The following is a 25,113-nucleotide window of genomic DNA, read 5'->3' on the forward strand; positions in this document are numbered from 1 at the left end:
CTATGGTTGATCTTGCTGATTATATCTAATTTAATTCCTCAGATTTTAGGAGACAGGATATAAAAATTAATTGTGCCAATAATAAGACTTTATTTATGGGTCAGATTAAATACTGCCAATTGACCCTATCTTGTATTAGCTTAGAGAAATGCTTTCTAGTGATAGCGCTCAGCTCCCCACTAGCACAGTGATCCCTGGGCACCACAGCAGGGTCCTTGGCCCAGAGGTAGACTCAGCCCCAGAGTTGCTAAATCAAGGAGTGAAGCTCTGGAGACATCATTAGGAGCTGCCCCATCAGCAACAGCACACAATACACAGCAGCCTCTTTATCCCCTCTGCAAGGCTGTACAGTGCCAGTTCTTCCACAGAGCCACTCCAAACCAACCCATATGTCCATCCTTAACCATCTGGCATGGCTGCAAGCCTTCAGCAGGGACACCTGGGCCAGGTTGTTCAAAGCCCCATCCAGCATGCGCGTGAACACTTCCAGGGGTGGGGCTTTCACAAGTTCCCTGGGCAACCTGTTCCAGTGTCTCACCACCCTCACAGTGAAGAATTTCCTTCTAATATCTAAACTAAAATCTTCCCCCTCTTCAAATTTTAAGGCATTACCCCTTGTTCTGTCACTTTGTGCCCTTGTAAAAAGTCCCTCCCCAGCTTTCTTGTATGGCCCCTTCAGATACTGGAATGATCTCCCTCAACCTGCTGGACTCACTTCTTTGTATGCAGCCCAGGATGCAATTGGCTTTCTGGTCTGCTAGTGCACATAGTGTCAGCTCATACTCCAGCAGTATCCCCAAGTCCTTCTCTGCAAAGCTGCTCTCAATCTCTCATCGTCCAGCCTTTACCCATGCTGGAGACTGCCCCAACCCAGGTGCAGATCCTTGGACCTGGCTGTGTTGATCTTCATGAGGTCTCTGCTTGGGAAGAGGATGGGCTTATCTCCTGTGTTCCAGTGTCTGCCAAGAGCTTAGGCCTCACAGCAGCTTCATTTGTTCCAAATCTGGGTAGAAAGCTCTTCTTAAACCACCGCCTAGACAAAGTCAAGTTGTTTTATGGCTATTGCGTTTTTATCTGTAACAATCCCATTTGTCCTGCATTCTCTCATGCAGCTTTTGCTCGATGCTGAAACTGTGCGACTGCCCAAACTGCCTGAGGGCACGAGGGGTGGATCTGGTATTTCTCAGGGGCTTTACGAAATCTGCGTGTGTCCAGACGGAAAGCTCTACTTGTCAGTAGCCGGCGTGGGCTCCACTTGCCAAGAATACAGCCGAGTCTGCCAGTGAGGCCCCAGAGGAGGCTGCACATCCCCTTGCCAGACTGAGCTTTATATCCTTGCTAAAGAGTGTTACCGAAAGCAGAATTTTCAGAATTTTAGAAGCAAAGTACTTCAGTTTAGGAAGCAAATCTGTATCTACAATTTTGGACTACAGGGTGAAAGGGGAAGAAGAGCACAAATGACATTTCAACTTCAGAATAATGACTTGAATTAAATTATATATTCAGTCAGCAACACACTCAAAACAGCCTTACAGAGAGCATAAAAAATTAAAAGGAATATGTTTCCATGCTGAACTATTACTCAGTCAGATGATTATGTCATTGTTAATATTTTTTAGTTCCTTGTTTTTTTTCCTCTCACTACATGTAAACACTGCATTAGTGGGTGAAATTAAATCGAGAGAACTACTTGAACAAGGCAAAGACAAAGCATTATTTGGGACATTCAGAAAGTGCCAGCAAATGGTCTATGCAATTTTGTTCTTGCAATAATACAACGTACAAAAAATATGGTATTTGTATAAGTTCTATGTAAAAGGTATTAATTTGCTAATAGCTTTCTATTTTAATTTGGCAACATAATATGCTAATTTGCTTATTACAGAAATCCCTATTAAAAAAAAACTAATACAAAAAACTCCAGGAGTCTTTTACACCTCCCTGTGTCTCAATTCTGTTCACTATACAACAGAGAAATATGTTAGTATATTTTGTAATAGCAATAGTTTGTTGTACTGTCTGTACAATTGTACTCGTTTAAACCCTTTTATATTTTAGGACATGCTAATACAACAAAGCAATTTGCTCTGCCAGCTGGACTAGTAAAATGAAAAAAATCCTTAATGTGGCTCCAGATTGTCTGACATGAGGAACTGTTTGGGCAGTGGGGAAAAAAAAATCCTCTTTTGCAGCCCACAAGATTCCAGTAAGAGGACTATTTCATTTCCATCTGCAGCTGTTGACTGATATTTCTGATCCTTTCAGAGTGTGACTCCATCACAAATGGACAGAGTAAAACTACTCTTTATTATTTTTTACATTAGGACCTTGGATACAAAGTAAATGCTCACCAGAGTTGACAAACCATTTATTGACCTTGTAGGGAAACAAAACTACAGACCCATTCCCCTGTACAATGGCTGCACTGAACACAAATAAATTGTTTGCATACCTCTGGGTAGCAAGATTTGTATTTAATGGCCTGTTGTTTAAACCTCATGGGTTTTTAACTCCTTTAATGCTGCTTTGTATATACCTAAATATATTATTAGCCAGGTAGGAGCTGCTATCACATAGTGCCTTGGTGTCTATTTACAGAAAGATTTTAACTCATTATTAAACCACAGAATGTCCATCCTTTGGAGAAAATAATTATCATCCTTAAAGTAGGAGAATCTAAACAAGGGTAACTTAAGAATATGCCTTTTTTAAAACTTGCTGCTTCAGCTCTGGGGGTCAGGTGAAGAAACCCCCCACGTAGTTACAATCCCTGATACCCACAAGACTGAAAAATTCACCACTGTTTTTGTGGTAAAGCCCTGGGTAGTCCCTGCCTCAAGGGCTGCCTTTGTAATTTATCCAAGGGTCTAATGTACAATACTGAATTTTCCCTTCATTAGCAGGGTGGAGCCCTCAGCAGTTAATGCAAACTAAAAGAGCTTCATTAGAAAAAGGAGAGGTGCTTAAGCTGAGCTTCAGGCAAAGGATGAAGGCAAATCAAGGTCACCTGTGGTATTTGGAGAGTGCTTCCATTGCTAATGTATTGCCTAAGAGAGTAGCAGGAAGCCACAATATGTATCTATTCTACAACTGTATCTCTCAGCTATCTCTCTCTCTACAACTAGGCCCTCAGCTGAGGCAGGCTTTAACAGAAACCTGCCTTCAGCATTCCTTTAAAGACAGTTTAGGTGTTTCCAGCTCCTTTGAAAACCAAATTATGAGCAGACTTAGCTTATTCATTGGACAGAAAGTATGAGTATTAAAATAAAGAACAGCAAATTCCATTTCATGTGTCAGATATCTAAAAACTGCTGCTACAAGCAACCTGGAGGGCTGTAATGTCTACAGTCATTTATAGATGTAGTACAACAGCAAAACTGGGACTTCAAGTCCTTAGAGAACTCAGCCACCATCCAGTTTCAGAGGCATTTGAATTGTCATCATACCTATGCTTCTGACATCAAGGAACACATCCCCACTTCCATGTGGGAACATACTACTCATTCCCCTAATCTAATCCCTAAATTTTAGACAGATGCTGTAAATAAGCACATTAGTCACAACCTGCCAATTCTGATGGCAACGGAAACATGGCATTTTAAGTTGTGTATTTTAAGCTTTTGTTTTGCAGGCACATTTCCAAATGTGATTTGCTGGTTAGTACAGAGCAAGGGATTGAATCCAGGCTTTCCATCTCTCATAAGAGTAACCTAATCCCTAAACTACAGGGTACTTGGAAGCCACTTCTGCACCAGCTTCTTGTGTTGAAGTAGCTCTGTTTTAGTTAACGTTTTTACAAAGCTGTGGTCTCCAACTAGCAAAATCAGTGCAGTTCCCCAGCCAGTAACAGTGCTAAGCATTATGGCACCTCAGTTACACATGGCAATAACTGCTGCCTTTCTTGAAGAGATAAACCTTTCGGACTTGCCTCAGTTCACAGGTGGACTCTGAGTAGTATAGAAAACTAAACAGATCTGCTAGATCCCCAAATCTGCCATCATCAAATCACCAATTTGTCTCTCTTCATTGTTTATATTGTTTAAATGTTGTTTGTCTTTGCAATATGCTACAAAATTGACACTGAAAATAGAGTTGCATTATGTAAATTGTGCAGGTTTTTTAAAGCATGGATAGCATCTTCTTGCCACTGAAGAACATTTTTGGGATTTTTTTCTTTTTAGTTGTAGTTAGTGAAGAAACAAAGTTTATGTTCAAATTACCACAGTGTAGTCAGATGATGCTATAATCTGAATTGTTGTTAATCTCAATATAGTTCATACATCACTGAATTATCATTTCTGGTATCTCCATGTGGATGTCTTTCCATCTCTAATACTTCAAATTAATTGCCTCTACTTGACTCAAACTTAGTAAATAGTTACAGATTAACAGAAACTTACAGCACAGGAATCTGAGAGCAGATACTTCTCCAGTTTATTTTAAAAAATGTTATCCAAATGGGGAAAAGAAAAACTCACTACCCAGCATAGTGAACTATATTGTTTGCTTTTTTTTTTTTCTCTCAAGAATTATTTACAGTAGTCCTTGTAACTGGTTGGGATTGTTACACAGTGTAAAAGTAAAAATATCAAAATGGTAGTAAAATGTTATTGGTGATTGCCCAAACACAACCCTCTTCGTTTCCATTTCACAGCCCTTTAGTACTGACATTTGTCTCTCTTGATAAAGCTTTATGCAAAAGGGAATGATAAGAATTGACTGAAAACTGAATTCTTAAATAAACTTTATACATTTTTTAAGTCTGCTTCTCCTTTTGTGTTCAAATGAAACAGCTTAAATGAATGTTTTCATTTTAAAAACAAAATTATTTCTCAAGATTCTGAAATGTGAAATGTACATTATGCAGAATTATGATCAAAAATCTTGGCCCCAGCTAAAAATTCACTTTCCAGAATTTAGAAAATGCTTTACAATTACATTTTCTTGGACAACGAGAATTCCTGTTTTCATCTGTAGTAAATGAAAGTAAGCAAATAATTATGCCAGTGCTACTGAATTAATTATCCAGAAAGCAAACCAAAGTTTTGATGAAAAACTCATTCACAAACATCTCCATGTGATAAAAATGTGTGTCTTCTTCAAATGAAAACATCTACTTTGGCTGTCAAGTTTAATTATTCTGGAACTATTACCTCTACCTGTGTTCCACAATACAAATCCAACCATTCTTAAGGTGTTCAGATCCAGCAATAGGGAATCTCAGAGTTGGTACTACCCTCCTTTGCTTTGAGTAACGACAACAGATTTTACTAAAGCCTCATTTAAAGGAACCCAAGTACCAAGTGAATACAATCCTTGTTCTGGTAGTTCTTGAATCCTAGTTTTCAAAACACCTTTGTAACTTTATTTTTATTTGAGTACAAAACTGCAATTATTTATACAACAAACTATATATTTTTCTGTTCGTAGTTACCTACACAAAAATCTATTTCTAAAAAAAAAAAAAATAAAAAAAAGTATTGTCACTAATTGCCGAGGCAAGTGACCAGTGCCTTTTAGAATAGGTGTCAATACCATTGTTTGAGAGGAAAACTTTTACAGCGTCCACAAGATAATATTAACAAACATGCCAAGAAGGCTTGTTACAACCACAGTTCCTTAGCTTTAGGCTAGTTAATGTACAGTTAAACCAGTTTCTTGTACCACTGATCTGTGCTTAACCTCACAACTATAATCCTGGGAGATGAGACACTGGAGGTATTCTCTGGAGATATACAGGACCAGCCTGGATGCAGTCCTGAGCAATGTGCTCCAGGGGATCCTGCTTTAGCAGAGGATTTGGACTAGATGATCTCTAGAGGTCCCTTCCAAACTCTGACAATTCCATGATTCCATGACTACTGAAGCTGGTTTTCTAGACACATTGCTTGTACCTGTGGAGATAACTAGGACATATATCTGGCTGAAAAGACATTTTCTCTCATGTGAACTTGTGTAACATGCAGAATTACTTGTAAATTATGTTTTTGTGGAATATGACATGCCAACATTTACTTCTACCAATCATCACATACTAACTGTTCTGACCTTACCTGCATCATCTAGGAGTATGTTACTCTGCATTTCCCAAGGCTTCAAGCTGAAGCCAAAGGAAGCAACAATTAATATGCATTTTTTAATATTTTTTTGCCTTAAAGCAGGGATTAGATGGCACTTGTGGTGGTTTCTATCACAGTATGGCCCCCTAGTGTCATAAGGCCTCGTTCTTTAAACTGTTATGGTGAGTTATGCAGCTTCCACCAATAAGAGACACCACTCTTGTCTGTGTCCATATGCAGAGCCTACTTCAACTGATAATGGTATCAACCAGAATAACAGAATATATAATCAGTTCCTCAGTGTGATTCAGATTTTCTTGCTCACTTTGGTTCAATATTTAAATTAACTTCAGACCATTAGATTTCTAAGAATCTGGACCATTTTCTCTCTCAGTGTCATCACTCAACACTATTCACAAATAAAAACATAACAAAACAGTTTAGTAGTTCTGCAGAGACATTTTAATGATCCATAATAATATTGGGAGGGCAACATAAGTTGCTAACAAAATACAGCTATGCACTCAAAAGATTTCCTTCCTCAAGATCTCACTTAAAAATGGGAAATGAATCATATTGCTCCTCTATTTGTTTCACGCTGTTGTGCTACCTTTACATTTTAGCTTCATTTACACTGAAAAACACAGCGAGAACTGTTTCCTTTTGTTAATAAGAGCCACAAAGGAATCTGTTTAAAAAACCCTGGGAATTAACTAAACTGATAAATTTCATGGCTCACCAGGACTTGTGTGTTTTGCTTACATGCTATTTATTGCAAAAAAATCAGCAAAAGGTACAATTTTTTGGGAAAACTGCAAACATATATCATTGCAAATGAAAAGGATTTTTCCTTTTTAATATTTGGGCAATTATTTAGAATTAATTGAAAAGAGAGCATGTGTTCATCTATATAAAATAAATCTTGAAATAATAGATAAATTTAGTCTAGAAAACCAAAACACATCAGACTGAAACTTATGTTTGCATTTTTCTTTATTAAAATTATGGCACTTAATATTTATAGCAGAAATAATAATAGGGCTTCACAATCAGAAGCAGTATCATTTTCCAAACATCAGATTTCTTCCCACAACAATTTGCAAGCTTTTTCAACAGAGAACAAGTCCTTTACAATTTGCACAAAACTGAAGAAGCCTTCATCATGATTTTTTTGGGTTTTATTACAACACTGTTGCAGCTGTATCAGCCCTGCAAACTCACTGCTGTTTATTTTCCTTTGTATTCTGCAAGTGAAGTTACAGTTTCACTGTGCTGTCAAGTAAAGAATTGTAATAGCATGTCACTGGAAAATGTTTAACATTTATGTTAAATGTGGCTGATCCAGCAAAGAAAAATCCTTCCATTTAGCATTATCTTTGCTTTTTTTTTTTTGTTTTTATTTTTTTCTACAAATACCTAACATTGAACATATTGCATGACATTACCAAAAGTATTAGAAACTATAAAAGAAAGAGTGTGGACTAAAAATCAGACTTCTCTAGGGTTGTAGTGAACAACAAAATAAAAAGAGCATTACATTGCAGCACCTTTAAACATGTAACAAAAACAGTGCTCAGTGTACACCAAAAATGGGTTACTGAATTTTCCTATTATCAATGTTTGTTTGTGGAAATATATATATATGTACACACACAAAGGCACACACTCAGGAAAAACAGAAAAAAGAAACTCAAATGTTTAGACATCTGAAAACTCAGGTTTGGTGTTCAAAAAAAATCATAAATCATCATATAATAAGGTTTACCAATTTTATATCATTCACATGCATTTTTCATTAAACAAAAGCTGACAGCTCTAGGAAAAAAGTAAGTTAAATACATTACTATTTAATAATAAAGTAAATGCAATCAATGCATGACATGAAGTTGCATGTTAAGTCAAGTATCATTATTCAGCATTAAAATAACTGTACCAGTTCACAGGTACTAAACTATCCTTTAAAGGTTCACAACGTGATGCGGCAGCAAATTTATAATCAGATCCAGCTGATAAAAATAATACTACAAGTGACACAAATGTCCACAGAACACAAAAGAATACAGAAATGCTTTGGAGCAACACCTCCAAAGTTATTTTAATTTCCATCCCACTTCCCATTTCATAGTATGTGTCCAGTCTTAAGACTAATAGATTGAAAACTGACAACACAATTTTGAAACATATTGAATGAAAAATCTAATAAAGACTTATAGTTACAGCCTTCATCTAACAGAAAACTAAGCTTTGGTTATATAAAGTGCAGTTCAATAATATGCCAATTAATCATAATATTGTACATACAGCTAATTTTTGCAGCTCAGTTTCCCTGCATATTTTAAAAAATATTCATGTTTTACAGTTTGCTTATACAGCAGGCTCAGTTTAAAAAAAAAATCCTGTTTAAATGAACTTCAATTCTAAGTACTTCACTACCATCCACCTTTGTGTACTACACTACTGAACTGCTTGGAAATGTGTAACCTCTTGGTTGTTCAGTAATCTGCACAATCACATTTGTCTTCCGTTACACAAAATACCTAAGATCTTGACAAAACAGTTCCCTACCATCTTCAAATCTCTTACACTTTTTGTTGTATAAAATTTTCAAGTTTTATTATGATACAAGCAGTACATTCCATCACTCTCATAGCAACTTCTGAAGTAAACCTATCATTGGGAATCTGTGGAAAAGGAAGTAAGTCAGGATACCGAGTTTTTAAGCTATCCACTCCATAAGCTTCCAACGTCTGAACATCATTTGAAAGGCCTTCAAGTTGCTGACTATATTCCTCTATTTTTTGTGCAAGGGCTGCTGGTTTTACATCTTTGTCTGATTTGCCCTTCACAGCATAGTCAGCTGCAATCAAGGCTAGTTTAGTAGAAAGGTAGCATTTAAAGCATACCCATTCATTGGCATTTTTATGAAGGTCATTCCTTGCAGCTGAAAAGTTAGCTCGGGCCTGCCTAAGCCATCGACGTGCCTCTACAGGATTGCCAACAGACCTGAATGTAGGTGGGACAAAAAAGCGTTGTGAGTAAGATGGCCCTGTGGAAGATGGACACTTTTCTTTATACTGTTGCCGTTCAGATTTGTGGCTTGTTGCTTCCTGATTCCATGAAGTATAAAATCTCTGAAATGAAAATTTATCTGACTGAAATCGAGAAGCAGAGGATGAAAATGGTCTTCTTGTGGCTCTGTCCATATTTTGATCCATAAAGGACTGTTTTTCTAGCCTGTTAATCTCATTCTGTAAATGTTTGAAAACTTCATTGGCTATATCAAGATTGTCTGCATTTTTATCTGGATGCCATTTAAGATACAACCTCCTAATAATCTTTTTTCTTTCAGTCTCTGGAAGCTTCCAAGCCTGTTCAATCACAGATGTCACTTCTCTTAATATTTCTGGCAATGAGTTTGACTTTACCTTTTTTGGAGAGTGATGTTTTGAGGACATTGTTTTATGGCTCTCTCTCCCAGGGAAGAGAGGTGGAATTGTCCTTGGTCCATGTGCTGGAAATTCTGTAGGACTGGTTGGGGTAGAAGGTGTGCTATCCCTGCTTTGAGAACTTTCCTCCGGTCTTGAAAATTTGTACAAGTCAAGAGAACTGACTATTTTGTATTCACTATATCCAATATCAATCTGGTAGATCTTCCCCAGAAAACTGGGACTTTCATCATCTTCTCTTTCTACTTCTTGTACAATGATTGCATAGGTGTAAGTTGGTTGATATGATCCATATATATCACCACCTTCAGCATCAACAAGGTAACCAACATATTCACCAGGATAAAATACATTCATTGGATCCATAAGAAGTGTATAGTGAATTTCAGCTGGTATAGGAGTGCCAGGTGTTGGTAGTTCAAGTTTTGATGGCTCAGAAGAGTCATACTTCACTCCTAAGCTGTCAAGCTTCTCACTGATCCGGTAGATATCATTACATCCCAGCATGGCAATCAAATATGAGGTATCAGAAATCAGGTTGTCAGTTGCAGATTTCAAGGTCATTGCTAATGCTAACAGAAAATTTATGTCTTTGCTGTCAGAATGCTGTATATAAAGCAGTATTACTGCATTTCCATACCTCTTCAGGAAAGCAAATGTTTCACTTTTGCTGTGGGGAATAGGAGCAAAACCTTTAACTCTTAAGGTTGTTTGCAGCTTCTCAAAACAAGAAACTTTCAAACCTTCTCGCAAAGCTTTGCAAAGCCTTATTGCTTTTTCTTCATTAGCTAAAAATGCATTGTCATTTTCATGCTTCATAATCCTAATGAGTCCTGTGATGAATTGTTCTGAAGACAACAGTAACTGTAACCTTCCTTGCAAAGAACATAATGCTCCAAACTGACAAATTTTGGGAGACTCTTCATCCAACTGTTCTTCAAGAATACTGCTAAGTAAGCGAGGCCTCAGTTTCTGAGGGAATAACATTATCAATTTCGTATGAAAGCCGTGGTCTTTGCCTAAGTAACACTGGCTAAGATCAACAAGCATTTGCACACCAATGTTGCCTTGGATTCTGCTTTTGTAGTGAGGTGCATCATCAAAAACTAAGATACTAGACTTTACCAACCTTCCACCTTGACTGGGAAGGTAAAGGACAAAATCCCTCATATTCTCAAGGTCATTCCTAACCTTGACAGAATCATTCTGAAGACTTTTGAACAGGCCAGAAACTACTCTTTTAACTGTGCGCATTTCATTAGGATCCAGTTGCTTTCCTTCTGAGTTCTTGAATATGCGACTTAGAACTTCAACATACTGCTTTGTTGAAATAATATCTTCAGTGCCCAAATGTTTAAATAACTGATGGAAAGTACCAAGTTCTAAAGGAAGTTTGTAAAGATAAGGCTTAAAATCAGATTCATACTCAAGGTTTATTACGACCTCTTCAGGCCTGAGGAGCTTCCAACCCTCCTCCACCATTACAAAAGAAACTCCTCGAAGCTGAAAGCGGAATTCCCTTTTCTCTGTACTAAGAAATTCATAAATGCTTCTTAGGACCTTGGCCCTAGTTTTCACCATGTCTTCATCCAAAGTTGTTATATTGCATATGTTCCTGCAGTTATTGATAACTTTGTCAAGGGGAGGGTCCAAATTAACATTCAGCATAGTTAAAACATGCTCAAGCTGTTCTTGTGCACCAAGACTACTTCCCTCTTGCTCTTTGATACTTAAAGGTGTTGCTTTCTCAGGAAGAATAGGACATGAAGTCCACAGCAACTGCAACACATCAGTCTGTTTGAATTTGGGATTCACCTGTGCCCCATTGAATCGTATAAGAGGAAGTGTCCCATTAACTTCTTGATACTGAGGGTGAAATCTAACAAATTCTGCTGGAGCTCGTTCAGGGCACAGAAAAGGAATCAACGATAATTCTTTCAGAAAATTTCCTGACAAAAGGTCAGTTCGTTCTTGAAATATGTGATGGAGAAGGACATCGACAGTATTCTGTAGTGTTTCTTTAGACCAGTTTTCTGTATTTGCTCGCATGCTGATCTCCTTAGCAAACTGTAGTAACTGTTGCTGTGAAATGATGAATTTCAATCCAATATGTCGTAGAAAAGTCACCCATGATGGAAGGAACGCAGCTTGACTTTTTGGTTTTGTAAGTTGCTCTAGTTTCTTAAAAAAGTCTTGAGGTATGAAGAATTTTTCAGGAAGCATCACTTCAAAGACCTTAACAGTCCTGTCATAAAAATGTTTTGCTGGTTTTAATCTATTCGTTGCATCATGAATTATCAAAATGCTTTCAAGCTTTTCAAACAGCTGTTCTTTAATTTCTGAACTTTCCTCAATGCTAGTTAGCCTGTTCTTTAAGTAGATCAAGTGTTCCAGTTTTGCATCATAAGACAGACTTTCAATTTTTGGCAAAAGATGTTTCAAGTACACTTCAAGGTCATCCACAGAGACACAGCCAAGCACAGTATATAAATCTTTCAAATGAACCTTCTCTTCAAGAAAAGCTGATGAAGTCGACTGTGTCCATCTGTCTACTTCTACTGATGGGATGCTTTTTGTGAGGACATAACATGTCCCATATTTTGAAATGCTGATGTAGCGGCCACTAATCGATTTATAGCAAGGAAGAGACTTTAAAATTTTAATGTCATCCTGAGATGTCAAATTACATAAATTGCAATTGAAGTACATTAGGAGAGCCTCAAAGTCACTTTCTGCTAACTTTTCAGTCCTAAAAGTTGATGTCTGTACCATATATTGTATGGCTCTCAGAATGCTTGAGGGATTATCTATATTTGCTGTACATCCTGACAACAAAGGTACTAAAGCACTGTCCTTTGAGCAAATTTTGTTCAATGCCAGCTGAATACAGCCTGTTTTCATTAAAGCATGGAAGACTTTATCACTCTGAGCGTTTGGAAAAACAGCTATATGCATAATGCTGAGAGGCAGCAAAACATCACACTCTGGCACAACAAGATGATTAGCTGAGACAGTGAACTTCACGCCTGGCAGCAAAGTCCAGTCCTTCAAAGTTTCAACAACATCATCAAATTTTGCTTGCATATCTTCTTGCTCTTCCTTGACATTTATAGACTCACTAATAAAATGCCAGACGTTTTTAAGCCAAGATTCACTTGCAAAGTTTTCCTTCCATTTAATAAAATTTCTAGTTTTATATTCTCTAGGCAGCACGGATGATAACAATTCAGCAAAGCCTGCGATATCAAACACTTTTGCTACTTCACTGTTAAGCAGAATACTGTTGTATCTCAAATACATTGTGTTCATAAAGAGGTCCTTGCGAGATGGAATCAGCTCATGGTATGTTGTTAAGAACTTGGGTCGCTTTGAATCAAAAATTTGCAAAACATTGTCAAGAGTAATAAGGAGTGGCAAGCCCTCAATTTGGATTTCATTTTCTTCTGCATCTTTAAAACAGTAGTCAACCAGAAGTTTGAGACTATGAAAGAGTTTCAAATTTGTCTGCTGAAGACGACAGGGTAACTTTCCAATGTGGCAATTGGAGTCTGGAAAAGCAAATGTCATCAAAAATGACCGGACATCAGCAGGTGTCACATAGGAGACAGGGATATCTGCATCTACCAAACAGTGGTAAAGATTTGCAGTTTCATCACAGTTATATACCAAATTGAATCCAATTTCTAAGAGTAAGTGCTTCAGTCTGTAAACATTTTCAGCCACTGTCTTCCGCGTCGTGATGTTGTATTCTGTGTTTTTTAGATGTTGCAATTCATCCTGTAGTAAATTGTCAAAGAACGGCCTGCCTTTGTTCACCGCAGACATGTTAACCCATGTGATAATAACAGCAGAATGCAAATCAGAACCATCAATATTTGGAGCTCGCATAACAGGTAAAAGACGCTTCAAATCTTCATAAATGCAGCTGTAAACTGCTTTCACTAAACAATACCAATCTGGCTGAATGTCAAGTCTATTCACTGGAAAAAAGGATAAAAATTTTTTTAAAGTGTCTTTCACAACATGAACAGGTGTGTTTTGCAGCACTGATACTGTAGGATCAGTGCCTGGAAAATATCGTTTCTTCAGCTGAATCAGCAGTTCAACATAGGCTGGTGCTATCAGGGCCGTCATTAGGCTATTATTCCAGTCACTTCTTACTCCAACACCATTATCATCACGCCATAGATTTCTTCTTGCAGAATCCAGAGCAAAGTGTCCATTCACATGAAAAGGTAACCCAGTTTCTAAAGACAATGGTAAGAAACAGAATGCTCTGTGGGGTTTTTTGTAGTTATGAGTAATGCAAGCTGCTACCCCACCACGTGGAAAAAGTGTAATGTCCTCATTCTTGTGGGCTGAAACCACACTTTTGGATACCTTTTCCATGGCAGAAAAGCCAGACCTGTTACAAATTAACCAAGTTGTAAGATTTCCCTCAGAGTCTTCAGTATCCATTGTGTAAGTGATCTGTTGTACAGGTATTTCACTTAGCTGCTTTTTTTTAGTTACACTGTCAATTACAGATGCATGGAATTGCTTTCGTTTCAGTCTGTCTCCATCAGTGATTTTGCCTTGTACAGAATACAACACATTCAGTGCTCCTGTTGTTTTTTCTATCTCGCAAATAGAAATTTTTTCCATATGGTTCAAAAACATTAAGAGTTCTGCTCCATCTGTACGCAGCTTATCTAAAAGGTTCTGGACCATTCTATCTGAACATGGTACCGAGGAAATTTCTGATACTTTGGCCATTTCTCCATTTCGAAGAGGAAACCTGAACATTGTGCAATTATCCAGTTTGAAGTGGTTTCCTAAATAGAGGTCCAGTACATCTGAGAACTGTGTTCTGAAATCTGCATCTAAATCTCTAAACATGCGGCCAGGACTTGTTGATGTTGCACCTGGTGCATATCTAGCGTGAGGATCAAAAATACAAAGTATATCATTGCCAGATATGAAAGAAGGGCAATCAGTAATGTGATAAACAGAATTGAAACCTATACCATATTGCCCAGTTTTACAGGGGTTTCCTACTTTTGTACCCTTTCCAAGATTCTGAATTCCTCGAATATCGTCTTCTGTAAAAGGCTGATTGTTGTAAACACACAGGGCTGGTCCTTGAAGCGGTGCCCATTTCTCATCGAATATTCTATCGGCTGGATGCTGTCTAGGATCAAACACAAAACAGATCTCTGTAGCTTTTGCATCATCTGCATTCTGAAGGAGCTCTTTCAACATTTCTTTTTCTGAAGGGTAAGCATTAAGAATGCTTTTAATTCTACTTGTCAGTTTTTCTTTCTGGCCAAATTCTGTTCCAAGGGTAGTAAAACAGATGTTGGATGCGTATCTTTCTAAAGCTTTATGGCGCTTTGGTATTGCTCCAAGCTTTACTGCAACTTCTCTTGGAATATCACCATGACAATATTTAACAGTGGTGTCTTTAACTTTAATCCATGGACAGTCATTGTAACACAAAGATTTTGCAGGGAGAAGTGCAAGACGAGTATCAGGTAACAAAATTTCTCCATACTTTTTCTCACAAAATTCCTGCTTCTTCTCTCTAATGAGCCCCCATATTCCTTCACTAACTATCCTCCTGCAAAGCTGAAAGTTCTCTTCTGTTAGCTGTTTATTCCCTCTTTCCTGATTTATTAATTCCAGAACTTCAGCAAAGTCTTCAACTGTAAAAGCCTGTCTTACACCCACACTTTCAAACAGCTCACGGAAACTATTTTTGTATTTATTAGGCAACTGATAGAGATAGGGCGCTGCTTCAAAATTCAAATGAAAAGACACCTTTGTTGGATCAACGTACACATTCTCAACTAGAATAAAACTACAGTTTGTCAGTTGTTCGATTATCATAGCTTTTGTCGATTCATTCTGCAACATTGCTTCGTGTAGATATTTGTAACAAGCATTCGTGATATTTTCTTGATATAATGTGATTCCATCAAATGACTTTGCTACTTCTTCTAACTGATTCATGACCAATTTAACAGCTGGTTTCTTCAGTAAACCCAAGAACTCTTTGACAGCTAATGACAAAGCACCACAACCTTTAAAGGAGTGGGAATTTTCATTAAGAATTGGTTGCATTAGGCAGACTATATCTTGATGATCTGCAGTGAAAAGATCAGTTGCTGAAAACATGACTTCAGGCTGAAAATCGCTGCCTTTCCAGTGCAGTGAGAAGCCTGCTGGCTTGCTAAGGAAAGGAAGAAAAGGGATGGTTTGACATTTTGCAGCAAATTCTTTAGCTCTAGGGTCCCTAGATTTTAGTTTTTCATCAATGAGACTCAATATAATACTGCTTCTGAGACAAGCTGCAGAATGATCAATCTTGTTAATTTCGGCTACTGATTCTGCACGTTCTATCAGATCTTCCCATAAAATATCATCTTTAGCCATTCCCAACTGAACAAGTTTAACCAAAGTAACAGGGTTAAGATAATCCTGAGTGGTGCCATGAGGAAATCTTCCATCTTCAGCATCATATAACTTCGCAACTCTTCCTTCAGGATGAATCAGTCTTGATGGTGTAACTAATGGATGTCCATCCAATGAACAAGGAATACATGGAGTAACACGAAGAATCCCTGAGAACTCCTCAAGTTTTTCATTGAGAACATAAAGCATCAAAGGATCACGCAGCTCTGCTTCAATCTCCTGCACATTAGGGAAAAATACCTCAGAAAAGAACTGTTTCTCAGAGAAAGTATTCTCCAATAGTATGTATTTGCATCCTGCTTCTTCAAATCCTGTCTTCACCCAGGATGGGAGATCTACAGCACACAGATTTTTCGAACCAGTTTTCTTAAGGTACTTCATAAAGATCTTAAAGGCTGATGGTCCAACATCTGGTCGTTTCAGTACAGAGTCATCTAAAAACCTTACGTTCTTCATGGAAACCCAAGAGGAACCATCAGAAAACACTTTGATCCCTTCTTTGCTTTTCATATGAGCTATGTCTTCATAAAACCCTTGACAAATAATGGAAAAATCATCATGAACTGAATCAGGATCTGGCCACACAGCACAGTAACTGTAGTCAACTAGCTCGCCGTTGATTGACATGTCACGTAAAACACAAAGTGCTTCTATGTAGGCTTTTACAATGACATGCCTCATGAATACTGTGTTCCATCTTCCTTTCGTGTCTGTTTTCCAGATTTCTTTGCGATTTGAAGTAACTGCAAAGCAGCCATTAATATGAAGAGGTAAGCCTGTTTTTATTCGTAGAGGTAAATAGCAGAATACTTCACCTATGTTGTTGAAATTAGGTTTCACCATCCATTTTTGATCCTGGGTTTCAGACAGCAACACTCCCACCCCACCACATGGAACAAGACCTAGTCTTCGTCCACTCTCATGTATTGAAAATTTTAAAGCATCTCCAGTGTCCATGCATGAACATATAAGCCATGTTGTTGAATCTACTGTTTTCTGTGGCAATTCATCAGCTGATCTTTTTACCTGTCCTGATTTAGCCATTTCAAAGAGAGAAGCTGGATCGTCTTCCGTACCTCTGAAAAGCGGAGACTGTAAATCAGCAATCCGCCTAAACACATGGTGAAATTCTTCTACTACTATCTGTAAGATACACGAGGACTTTGGTGTTTCAGTGGGAAGCTTTTTATTACTGCTGCTGCAGAGCTTCATGAGTTTAGCAGCTTCCTTTAAAACGCTCACATTTGGTGCAGTTAAGGCTTTGGAAGAACACAGGGTTTTTTTGATTGTGACAACATCTTGTGCCACCCCAGGATCATCTGCCTCAATTTTCAAGTACTTCAAAACCATTGAATTTACACTCTGAGCAAATATAATCAGTCTATGACCACAGATGCTGAATTCATCCACAAGAGAGTAAATGTCTGCTGTATTGTAAGACGCACTGCTGACTTCACTCACTTTAGCTTCCTGCTGAGTTCTAAAGGACAGCCTGAAAAGCGTCCCTTTGTAGCTGTAAGGAGATTCTACAGTCAGTGGTAGTTGGCAACCAAAAACTCCTATGAATGGCTTAAACTGATTGGGAAATTTTCGCAGCCTCTTCTGTTGTTTACTCCAGTTGATTTTGATCCCAGGGTTAGATTTATCTCTAATATGCTTACTGATATGGTTAACATTTGGATCAAACATTATCATGAACTCCCGGCTCAAAATAATAGGAACATCAGTGATATGATAAACAGAATTGAATCCCAGTCCAAATTTTCCTACTTTGTCAACTTCACTCCTTTTTAAAGACTCTCCTAAACGAGTTATATTTAAGAAATCAGAGTCAGAAAATTCAGAATTATTGAATGACCACAAAGCTGGACCATGACATGCTGCCATTCCTGGATCCAGAAGATTCTCTCTTATATCCATATTTCTTCTCATGTCAATCAGGAAATTACATTCTGTTGCATTAGCATCATCAGCATTTTGAAGAAGCTCTTTAAAAATATCTGAAATGGAAGGGTATTCTTCCAAAATGTTTTTAATTCTTACAGTCAGAGGTTCTCTTTGCCCAGATTGCTCAAATCCCATATTTTCTGGATTAATCAATCTTGTGCTAAGGCATGGGACATTCAACCACTCAGCAGTTTTCATTGGTATGTCTTCATGCACCAAAATTATTGGTTCAACAGAATCTTCAAGCAAATCATTTAAGTCATCAACTTTGATATCACAGTAGCAACACTCATGAATTGGCCTCATTGCAAGTTTGTAAGGAATTTTGCCACTGTATAGAGGCATGGGTGTATGCAGACTTGCAGGAATCTGATTGCTGTACAGCCATCTTATGATGCTCAACATAATGTGAAGGTTTTGTTTACTCTCTTGTTCCGAGAGAGACTGCTCACTTTTTAGATATATTTTCTGAATGACCATAGAAACGTGGTCTGGTGTTAACTGCTCAATTGAACCACAAGATTTAAACAACTGGTGAAACTTCACCATAGTTTTTGGCACATAATGTAGGTAAGGCTGCAGATCAAGATCAGGTACTGACTTTATTACTGCCTGTGTGAGGGAACAAAATGTTTTACCTGTCCAAACCCAGGGAAACTTCAGGGCTTTAAAAGCTTCTTTGCCTTCTTCGAGATGATCATGCATAAATCCATAAATCTCAAGCAGGATATGCTGAAATTGATAATAGTCCTCATCACTGAAGGTTTTAGAACTGTGCCAATCAACCAACACCTTGAAATGCTTTAAGACTGCTTTTATGCTGGGCTTGGTGGGGATGCCAAGTGCTTTTTGTATATCTAACAGCACATTATCCACAAGAGGAACTGAGGAACCAACTAAAATTGCATGAGATACATCACACATTTCTGGTGGCGAACAGAGATTACAATGATCTCCTTTCCACACTAAGGATCCTGGGTAATTTGGAGGTCTTTCCTTACATGCGGGAATCCATTTTATTTTTTTCAGCGCAGTTTTTGTTTCAGGTGACTGAAGTAGTGTATGGTTTTTGTTCAAAATCATCAAGAGAGTTCTAGCTTTTCTTAACAGTAAATCATGATCAGTGTTTGAGTCAGCATGCAAAGTTTCAGTTTTATTTGCCACTCTCATAATATCACTTTCCTTAAGATCAGCCTCATTTTTTAAGCCTATTTGTCTCAGAGAATGAAGAATATCTGAAGATGTAAAAATAGCTGGTGGGAAGCAAATTTCCTCCTCAGCATAAAACAAATTTTGCAGAATTTCCACCTCAGGATCAAAGAGTTCATTTGCTGACATTATCTTTTCCTCTGAGATCTTAATAAACTTTAGTGAAGTCAGCCAATCTATCACATCTGCATTCTCATTTTTCAGAAAAGTCAGATTTTCCAGAACCCATTGCATTATCTGTGTTGTTTCATCGTGTGAATAAAAATCACTCCTAATGTCTTCTATAACAAACTTCAAGCAATCTGTGCTCCTTAGGTGTTCTATTTTCAGCAGGTTAGTTAAGCGAATAGTAGCTTCATCACTGCTGTCAATTATTGGAACAGAAAATCTTAGACCAGGAGGAATTTTGGCAGTGTGGTGTAATACCTTACTACCTTTGATCCCAGTAAAAACAGGGCCATTTTCATCAGATAATTTTTCAATTTTTTTAAATATTAGCAATTCTTGAATAATTATTCTTTCTTTTTCACTTGCATCAGTTAAACTAGCCAAGAATGCCCTAAGAGCATCCTTATGTGTTGATGGGAATGATGCAACCTGACTGCATAGCTTCTGTAAGGACATTTTTTCCATTATTTGTAAAACAGCACTTGGTAATGGTGGATGCACATATTTTTTTAGAAGTGGATGTTGGATAGAAGTATCCAGCTTCTTAAGTACAACTCCACCTACTTTCTGAATAATATCAGCCAAGTATTCCGGGAGCTGAGTCTCAGATTCATCTTCCAGAATGATAGGTGATGGATTCCTAAATCTAACCAGTTCCACTGATGTTTGGTTTTCCTCCAGAGGTGTCTTGGGGATAAGTGGCATGTCATCAAACACACTCAAGTCATCAGAAAAATGTATATATAGGTTCTTCCAGACCATCTTAAGCCAGGAAACTGATGGGTGATTTTTTTCTTCCAAACCTGGATACCACTGTACCACCATGTCTCTGCCAGGCCACACGGTATTCATAACTTCTTTAATGAGCCGAGCAAATCTTTCTGGGTTCAGAAGCTGCAGCTGAGTGCATGGCCTTCCTGAAATTATAGCAGAAGGGCAAAGTCATGAAAATCACAGAGAAGAGTTACATAACAAAGTGCTTTTGGTTGCTGGTGGGGGGAGGGAGGGTTAAGAAAAAATAAAATTAAAAAAATCTAACTTGTGCCCTGCCTTTGTAAAAAAATGTTAAATACAACTGCAGATACCAGCTCCCACTGCTTTTAGGAGTTAATTAAAAGTGAATACATTCCATATTAGTATAAAAATAAAAGCAAATTTAAAATTATCAATATGTTATTGCATGTGTTAGTTTAACACAAGAGTTCTCAGGCATACACTGCAACTGTGGATTCACAAAGTAGAAGCTTCCAACACATTTTTTTGTTTGGTTGACTCTTTACACTACTCATTTGGCTAGCAGTGAATAAGAATCTAATCCATTATTTGATTGTCTACAATCACACACATTCAAATAGATCTGAAAGATCATTTATCAGATATAGCAAAGAGCTGCTGAGGTGCAGATGTTCTCACACTACAACTGACAAGCAGTGAAACTCAGTTGTGAGAGAAGTGCTGAAACTTAAGTTTAGATGGATATGCTTTTATTTCTATTACCAAAGCCCTCACTGAAATAAATATATGTTAACTCTAATCTTAATTATAATTAAGACAGCTTATACTTAAAACTTACAGAACTTCTGAGGGTAAGAAAATAGTACAGAATATAAAAATACCTCTACTTCCCAATTACATCAAAAACACCTACTAGAATTTCAGACCTTTCTTCCATCTAGATAGTACTGCAATTTCCTTAAATTTAAGATACTATCCACTATCCCCGCTCTGCTGGAAATCAGCAGTAAGAAGACATCCTTCAGGAAAAAAAAAGTTTTCCTTACACTTCATGTCTACATAGCTACACATTCTGTTAGTTCTACTGAACAGAAAACACAGGTAAACAGGAAGCCTTCTGAAAGCTAAAAATCCTTGCACTGGTGGGCCAGTAATAAAAACTAAGCTCAAACGCCATTATTTGAGCACAGGTTTTTAGAAACACTCTTTCAAAATCTATAATACAAATATGTATCTATAATCTTAAAATACTGGAAATTTTCCTGCATGCAAATTTATTAAAGTCTATATAAATACACCAATGAAAATCTTGATAGTTTTTATGCAACCTAACTGCAAGTTTATCTTCATCAATATGCATTTCCCTTGATTCTACTTAGAACTCTTTTCATAATCATCCTTGGTAACTATTTGTTGCCAGCTCTATTTAGCAAGTTTTGTTTACAAGAGAACTGGGGTAATAGCTAATCACCAAATTCACGCAAATATCAAGCTTCAATCCAAATCAGCACATCTTTAGTTAATAATCATACCTGAAAATCCCCAGAGAAGCTGTTGGGCTAGAATACAATCAAATCCATTTTTAGAAAATAGCTTGTGAGTTACACATTAACACACTAAATACAGGAACATTTACTAACTAGAAAAACACTAATTTAGCAGAGGACAAATAAGATCTGGTTTCCTTTGTTGAACACTATTTTAAAAATTGCATCACATTTTCTAAAAAAAATTTTAATAGAAATTTTCTATTTCTGCAATTGTGTCAGGAATCTCTCTGATATAATTTCTACAGTTATACAAGGAAAATTCTTGACATGTCAGGTTTCAAAACCCACCCAAAACTCCTCTCATACTTATTATTTATAACACAGTACAACTTTTAGATTACTGCAGCTGTACTTTACAATTGTGCAAGGAATAATTTAAGAGGAGGTAAAACGAAGAGAAAAGTAGGCAATACAATCTTGCAAATTATTATCTAAAAGCCCTTAGGCATTTCTAGAAGATTTAGAAGAATTATATTAATTTGCAAAAATATATTTGTCTAATCAACAAGAGGCATACAACCAACCAAGAACAAGTCCTTAGAAAAATGTCATTCAAAGAAACTGCTAGATGAAGAACAGAGACAGAAGCAAGACCTTAAATTTGATAAAAAAACTTTGTTGCAGAGACCAAGCCTAGAAGTGAAGAACTCAGCAAGGGACTGCTTTATGAATACATAGGGATTTTTTCACTTCAGTCACCTCTACTTTTTTTTGTTTCAGATGTATTAAAGCACACAGTCTGTCAAACCTGCAGTAAGTTTTGTGGTTTTTGCCTTTTTTTTTTTCTTTTTTGCCTTTTTTTTTTTTCATTTAAGCATGGTTTTGGACTGATTTGTGATATAAAATTTGAAGAAATTGTCTAGGACATCTCAAAAGCCAACTTAAGGCTTGACCACAAGGAACTGGCATTTTTCAAAGCTAACATTCCTGTCATCCATACAATGTTTCATCCATCCAATCTCACTGTGGCTCTCTTGATCCCTATATATTTCTGTTCTTTTAAAGTCCCAGGAATTACTAGTGCAGTAAACAGTAGTTCTTTATGGTTCTATTCCAAATTAACAATATTCACTGTTTGGATACACAAGTTAAAATATCCACTACTTTGAACAATGTATAGTCTGTATTAAAGCAAAACAAAACAAATTAAAAAGAGTAGTGGAGGAAACTAACCGTAAAAAAAACCAAACAGGCATATTCTACTGGGACAACAGACACAACACCCATCATATAATATGCCCATAACCCTTTCACAATTCTGCTTTTTAGAGGAAGGTTTTGATTTATAGTAGTTTCAGACTTGCTGTTCTTCATATTCAATGAAAGTCTCAGCACTGGTTTCCTACCTTCTATACAATTTATATAATTTTAAATATTTACACTGTTTGCTCTGTAAAATAAGTCACTCCTAATTCTTTAAATCTTTTCCTAGATGCTTTGCCATGTTTTTAAATGTATCTGTGATTCTGTGATCTTAGCCTCAGAATGATCTCAATTTTCTAATATTTTTTATAATAAAGCAATGACAAAACCATGAAGAAAGGAGCAGGTTTCCAACTGAACAGCAAGAAGAGTAAACAGAGCACATATAAAGGACTGAAAGGGAAAAAAGGTCAGAACAGAGACTGAATAGAGACTGCGACTGAATGACTAAAGGCCATCATAAAGGGTATCGAAAAAAGCAAATCAATGCTGATTTATAGTATTCTATGTCTGGTTCTAGTATCTTCAGTCTAAAAAAGAATTCTAACAAATTAAGCCATTAAAAAAAAAAAAAAAAAGAGACAAAGGACCTTTTTCTGAAAGTACATTTTCTAGACACTGAAGAATAAAACAGCTCACCATATGCTCACACTACTTAAAAATAAGCTGACAAGTGACCTGTTTGCAAATTGTTTTTAAATAAATGACTTCTGAGACTCAAGACTTCAAATTTACCAGTCAAATGCACAATGAAATACAGAGTTGAAAAGGTAAATACAGACAAACTCTGAGTAGACCAGTCAAATGCACCATGAAATACAGATTTGGAAAGGTAAATATAGACGAACTCTGAGTAGAAAATGAGGCAAAAAATTGATTGTGAAAGGAGTAAAACAGAACTATCTTATCTAGAGATGAAGCAAACTTCTTTAACAACTTTAATCAAAATTACAAGCATTTCAGTAGCTCCACATTGACACAATGATAAGCTATGAATTAACTCAGGGAACGCTTGATGAAATTACATGGTCTATAGTAGGCTTGAGGGTAGATGCTTAAGCTAGTTTCATCTGGTTTTAAAAAAAAGCACTGATGAGATCGCTTGTGGCTGAGAGATAAGAGATGATGTACAATACCAAAACCATGACATAGCTATTGCATATGCAGATACTACAAATGTAAAAGATAATTCAGACTGTCTTAAGTGAAGGAATACTATTTGCATAAAATTACCAAACTTGAATACACGCTATACTAAGTAGTGAATATCTAATATTGTACATTCTCATCCTTTTTATCTTGCTTTTGCCTTTTCTCTTAATTTATAATTTTCATTTGTGCCATTTCACATTCAAACAACATTGTGTATCATATCTTAAGTATTTTTTTAAGATCACCAACTTATTTATGTGAATTCCATTTCAAAAACAATATTGCTTTGAACTTGGGTTTAAAACCACTCTGTTCAACCATTATCAATCCATTTCACTATATGAGAATACAAAAGACATTACCTCGGCTTTTGGCAGCTTCTTTCAAAGCAGCTAGAACCTCAGGCTTCAGGTCATCAGAAAGTAATCTTCCTTCCAGGCCAGGAAAGAGTGATCTAAGAACACCATAAAACAAACAAACAAAAAAAATAAACCCAAAGCAGACTTTAGCAAAGCATCTAATTTATTTATGTTGCTGCACAGAAATTACCAGCATGATAATCATCATGGTAAGACAGTCACATGCAAAGTAACTGCCCACATATGCAGAATGGAGCTTTCAGTGGGCATTTTCTTATAAATTAAAAAAATCATACATTCAGAAGCAGAGTGTAGTAAGTGTTTTTCCAACTACTCTTCTTTTCAAAGCAGGTCTAAGCAAGTTTTCTTTTGATAGAAAAACTGGAGTTAGAAAATTATTTTCATCTATTTGTATTCTAAAAAAAAAAAAAGGGTAAAATAGCACCTATTTTATGCCTCTTAAAGATTTTACTTAAAAGCATATGAAAAATACAAAATGTAATTCTAGGATTTCACACAGATTTGCAAATTTCAAAAGATCTGCAGACAGTGGTTAAGGCTATTATAGCCAAGAGTCAGTCTCATCCTGCTTTTCACCTCTCATTCCTTTACGTTAGCACTTTAAACTAAATAGTTGGTTTAGGTCTTCGGTCATCCTGAAAAAAAAACAACTATTCAGTTTAATTCTAACAGCAGATATGTCAATTATACATACACCGACACAGAATCTTTGTTTTTCTACCACAAGCGTTACAAGAAAGAAATTCATAAAAGAATATTTCAGCTTTTTAAGCAGGCTCCAAATTTGAATATGCAAAGAGCCAAACTCTTA

The 25,113-nt window shown here is 36.8% G+C and overlaps 2 protein-coding genes across 5 annotated transcripts in view; one reads left to right on the top strand and one right to left on the bottom strand.

Annotated features, from left to right (window-relative positions):
* The window catches only part of SGCG (sarcoglycan gamma), a 127,602-nt gene extending 122,842 nt beyond the window's left edge, over positions 1 to 4,760 (top strand). For all 3 annotated transcript variants that reach the window (XM_051608557.1, XM_051608556.1, XM_051608558.1), the window contains one exon: positions 1,113 to 4,760. In XM_051608557.1, coding sequence (XP_051464517.1) covers positions 1,113 to 1,286 — 174 coding nt within the window. In that variant the 3' untranslated portion in view covers positions 1,287 to 4,760. The remainder of the gene's footprint in view (positions 1 to 1,112) is intronic.
* Positions 4,761 to 6,498: 1,738 nt separating this feature from the next.
* SACS (sacsin molecular chaperone) overlaps positions 6,499 to 25,113 on the bottom strand; it is a 60,966-nt gene continuing 42,351 nt past the window's right edge. For both annotated transcript variants that reach the window (XM_051608555.1, XM_051608554.1), the window contains 2 exons: positions 24,285 to 24,376; positions 6,499 to 20,199 (listed from right to left, as the gene is read on the bottom strand). In XM_051608555.1, coding sequence (XP_051464515.1) covers positions 8,639 to 20,199; positions 24,285 to 24,376 — 11,653 coding nt within the window. In that variant the 3' untranslated portion in view covers positions 6,499 to 8,638. The remainder of the gene's footprint in view (positions 20,200 to 24,284; positions 24,377 to 25,113) is intronic.

The sequence above is a fragment of the Apus apus genome, chromosome 1 (genome assembly GCF_020740795.1).
Source record: "Apus apus isolate bApuApu2 chromosome 1, bApuApu2.pri.cur, whole genome shotgun sequence".
NCBI lineage: Eukaryota > Metazoa > Chordata > Aves > Apodiformes > Apodidae > Apus > Apus apus.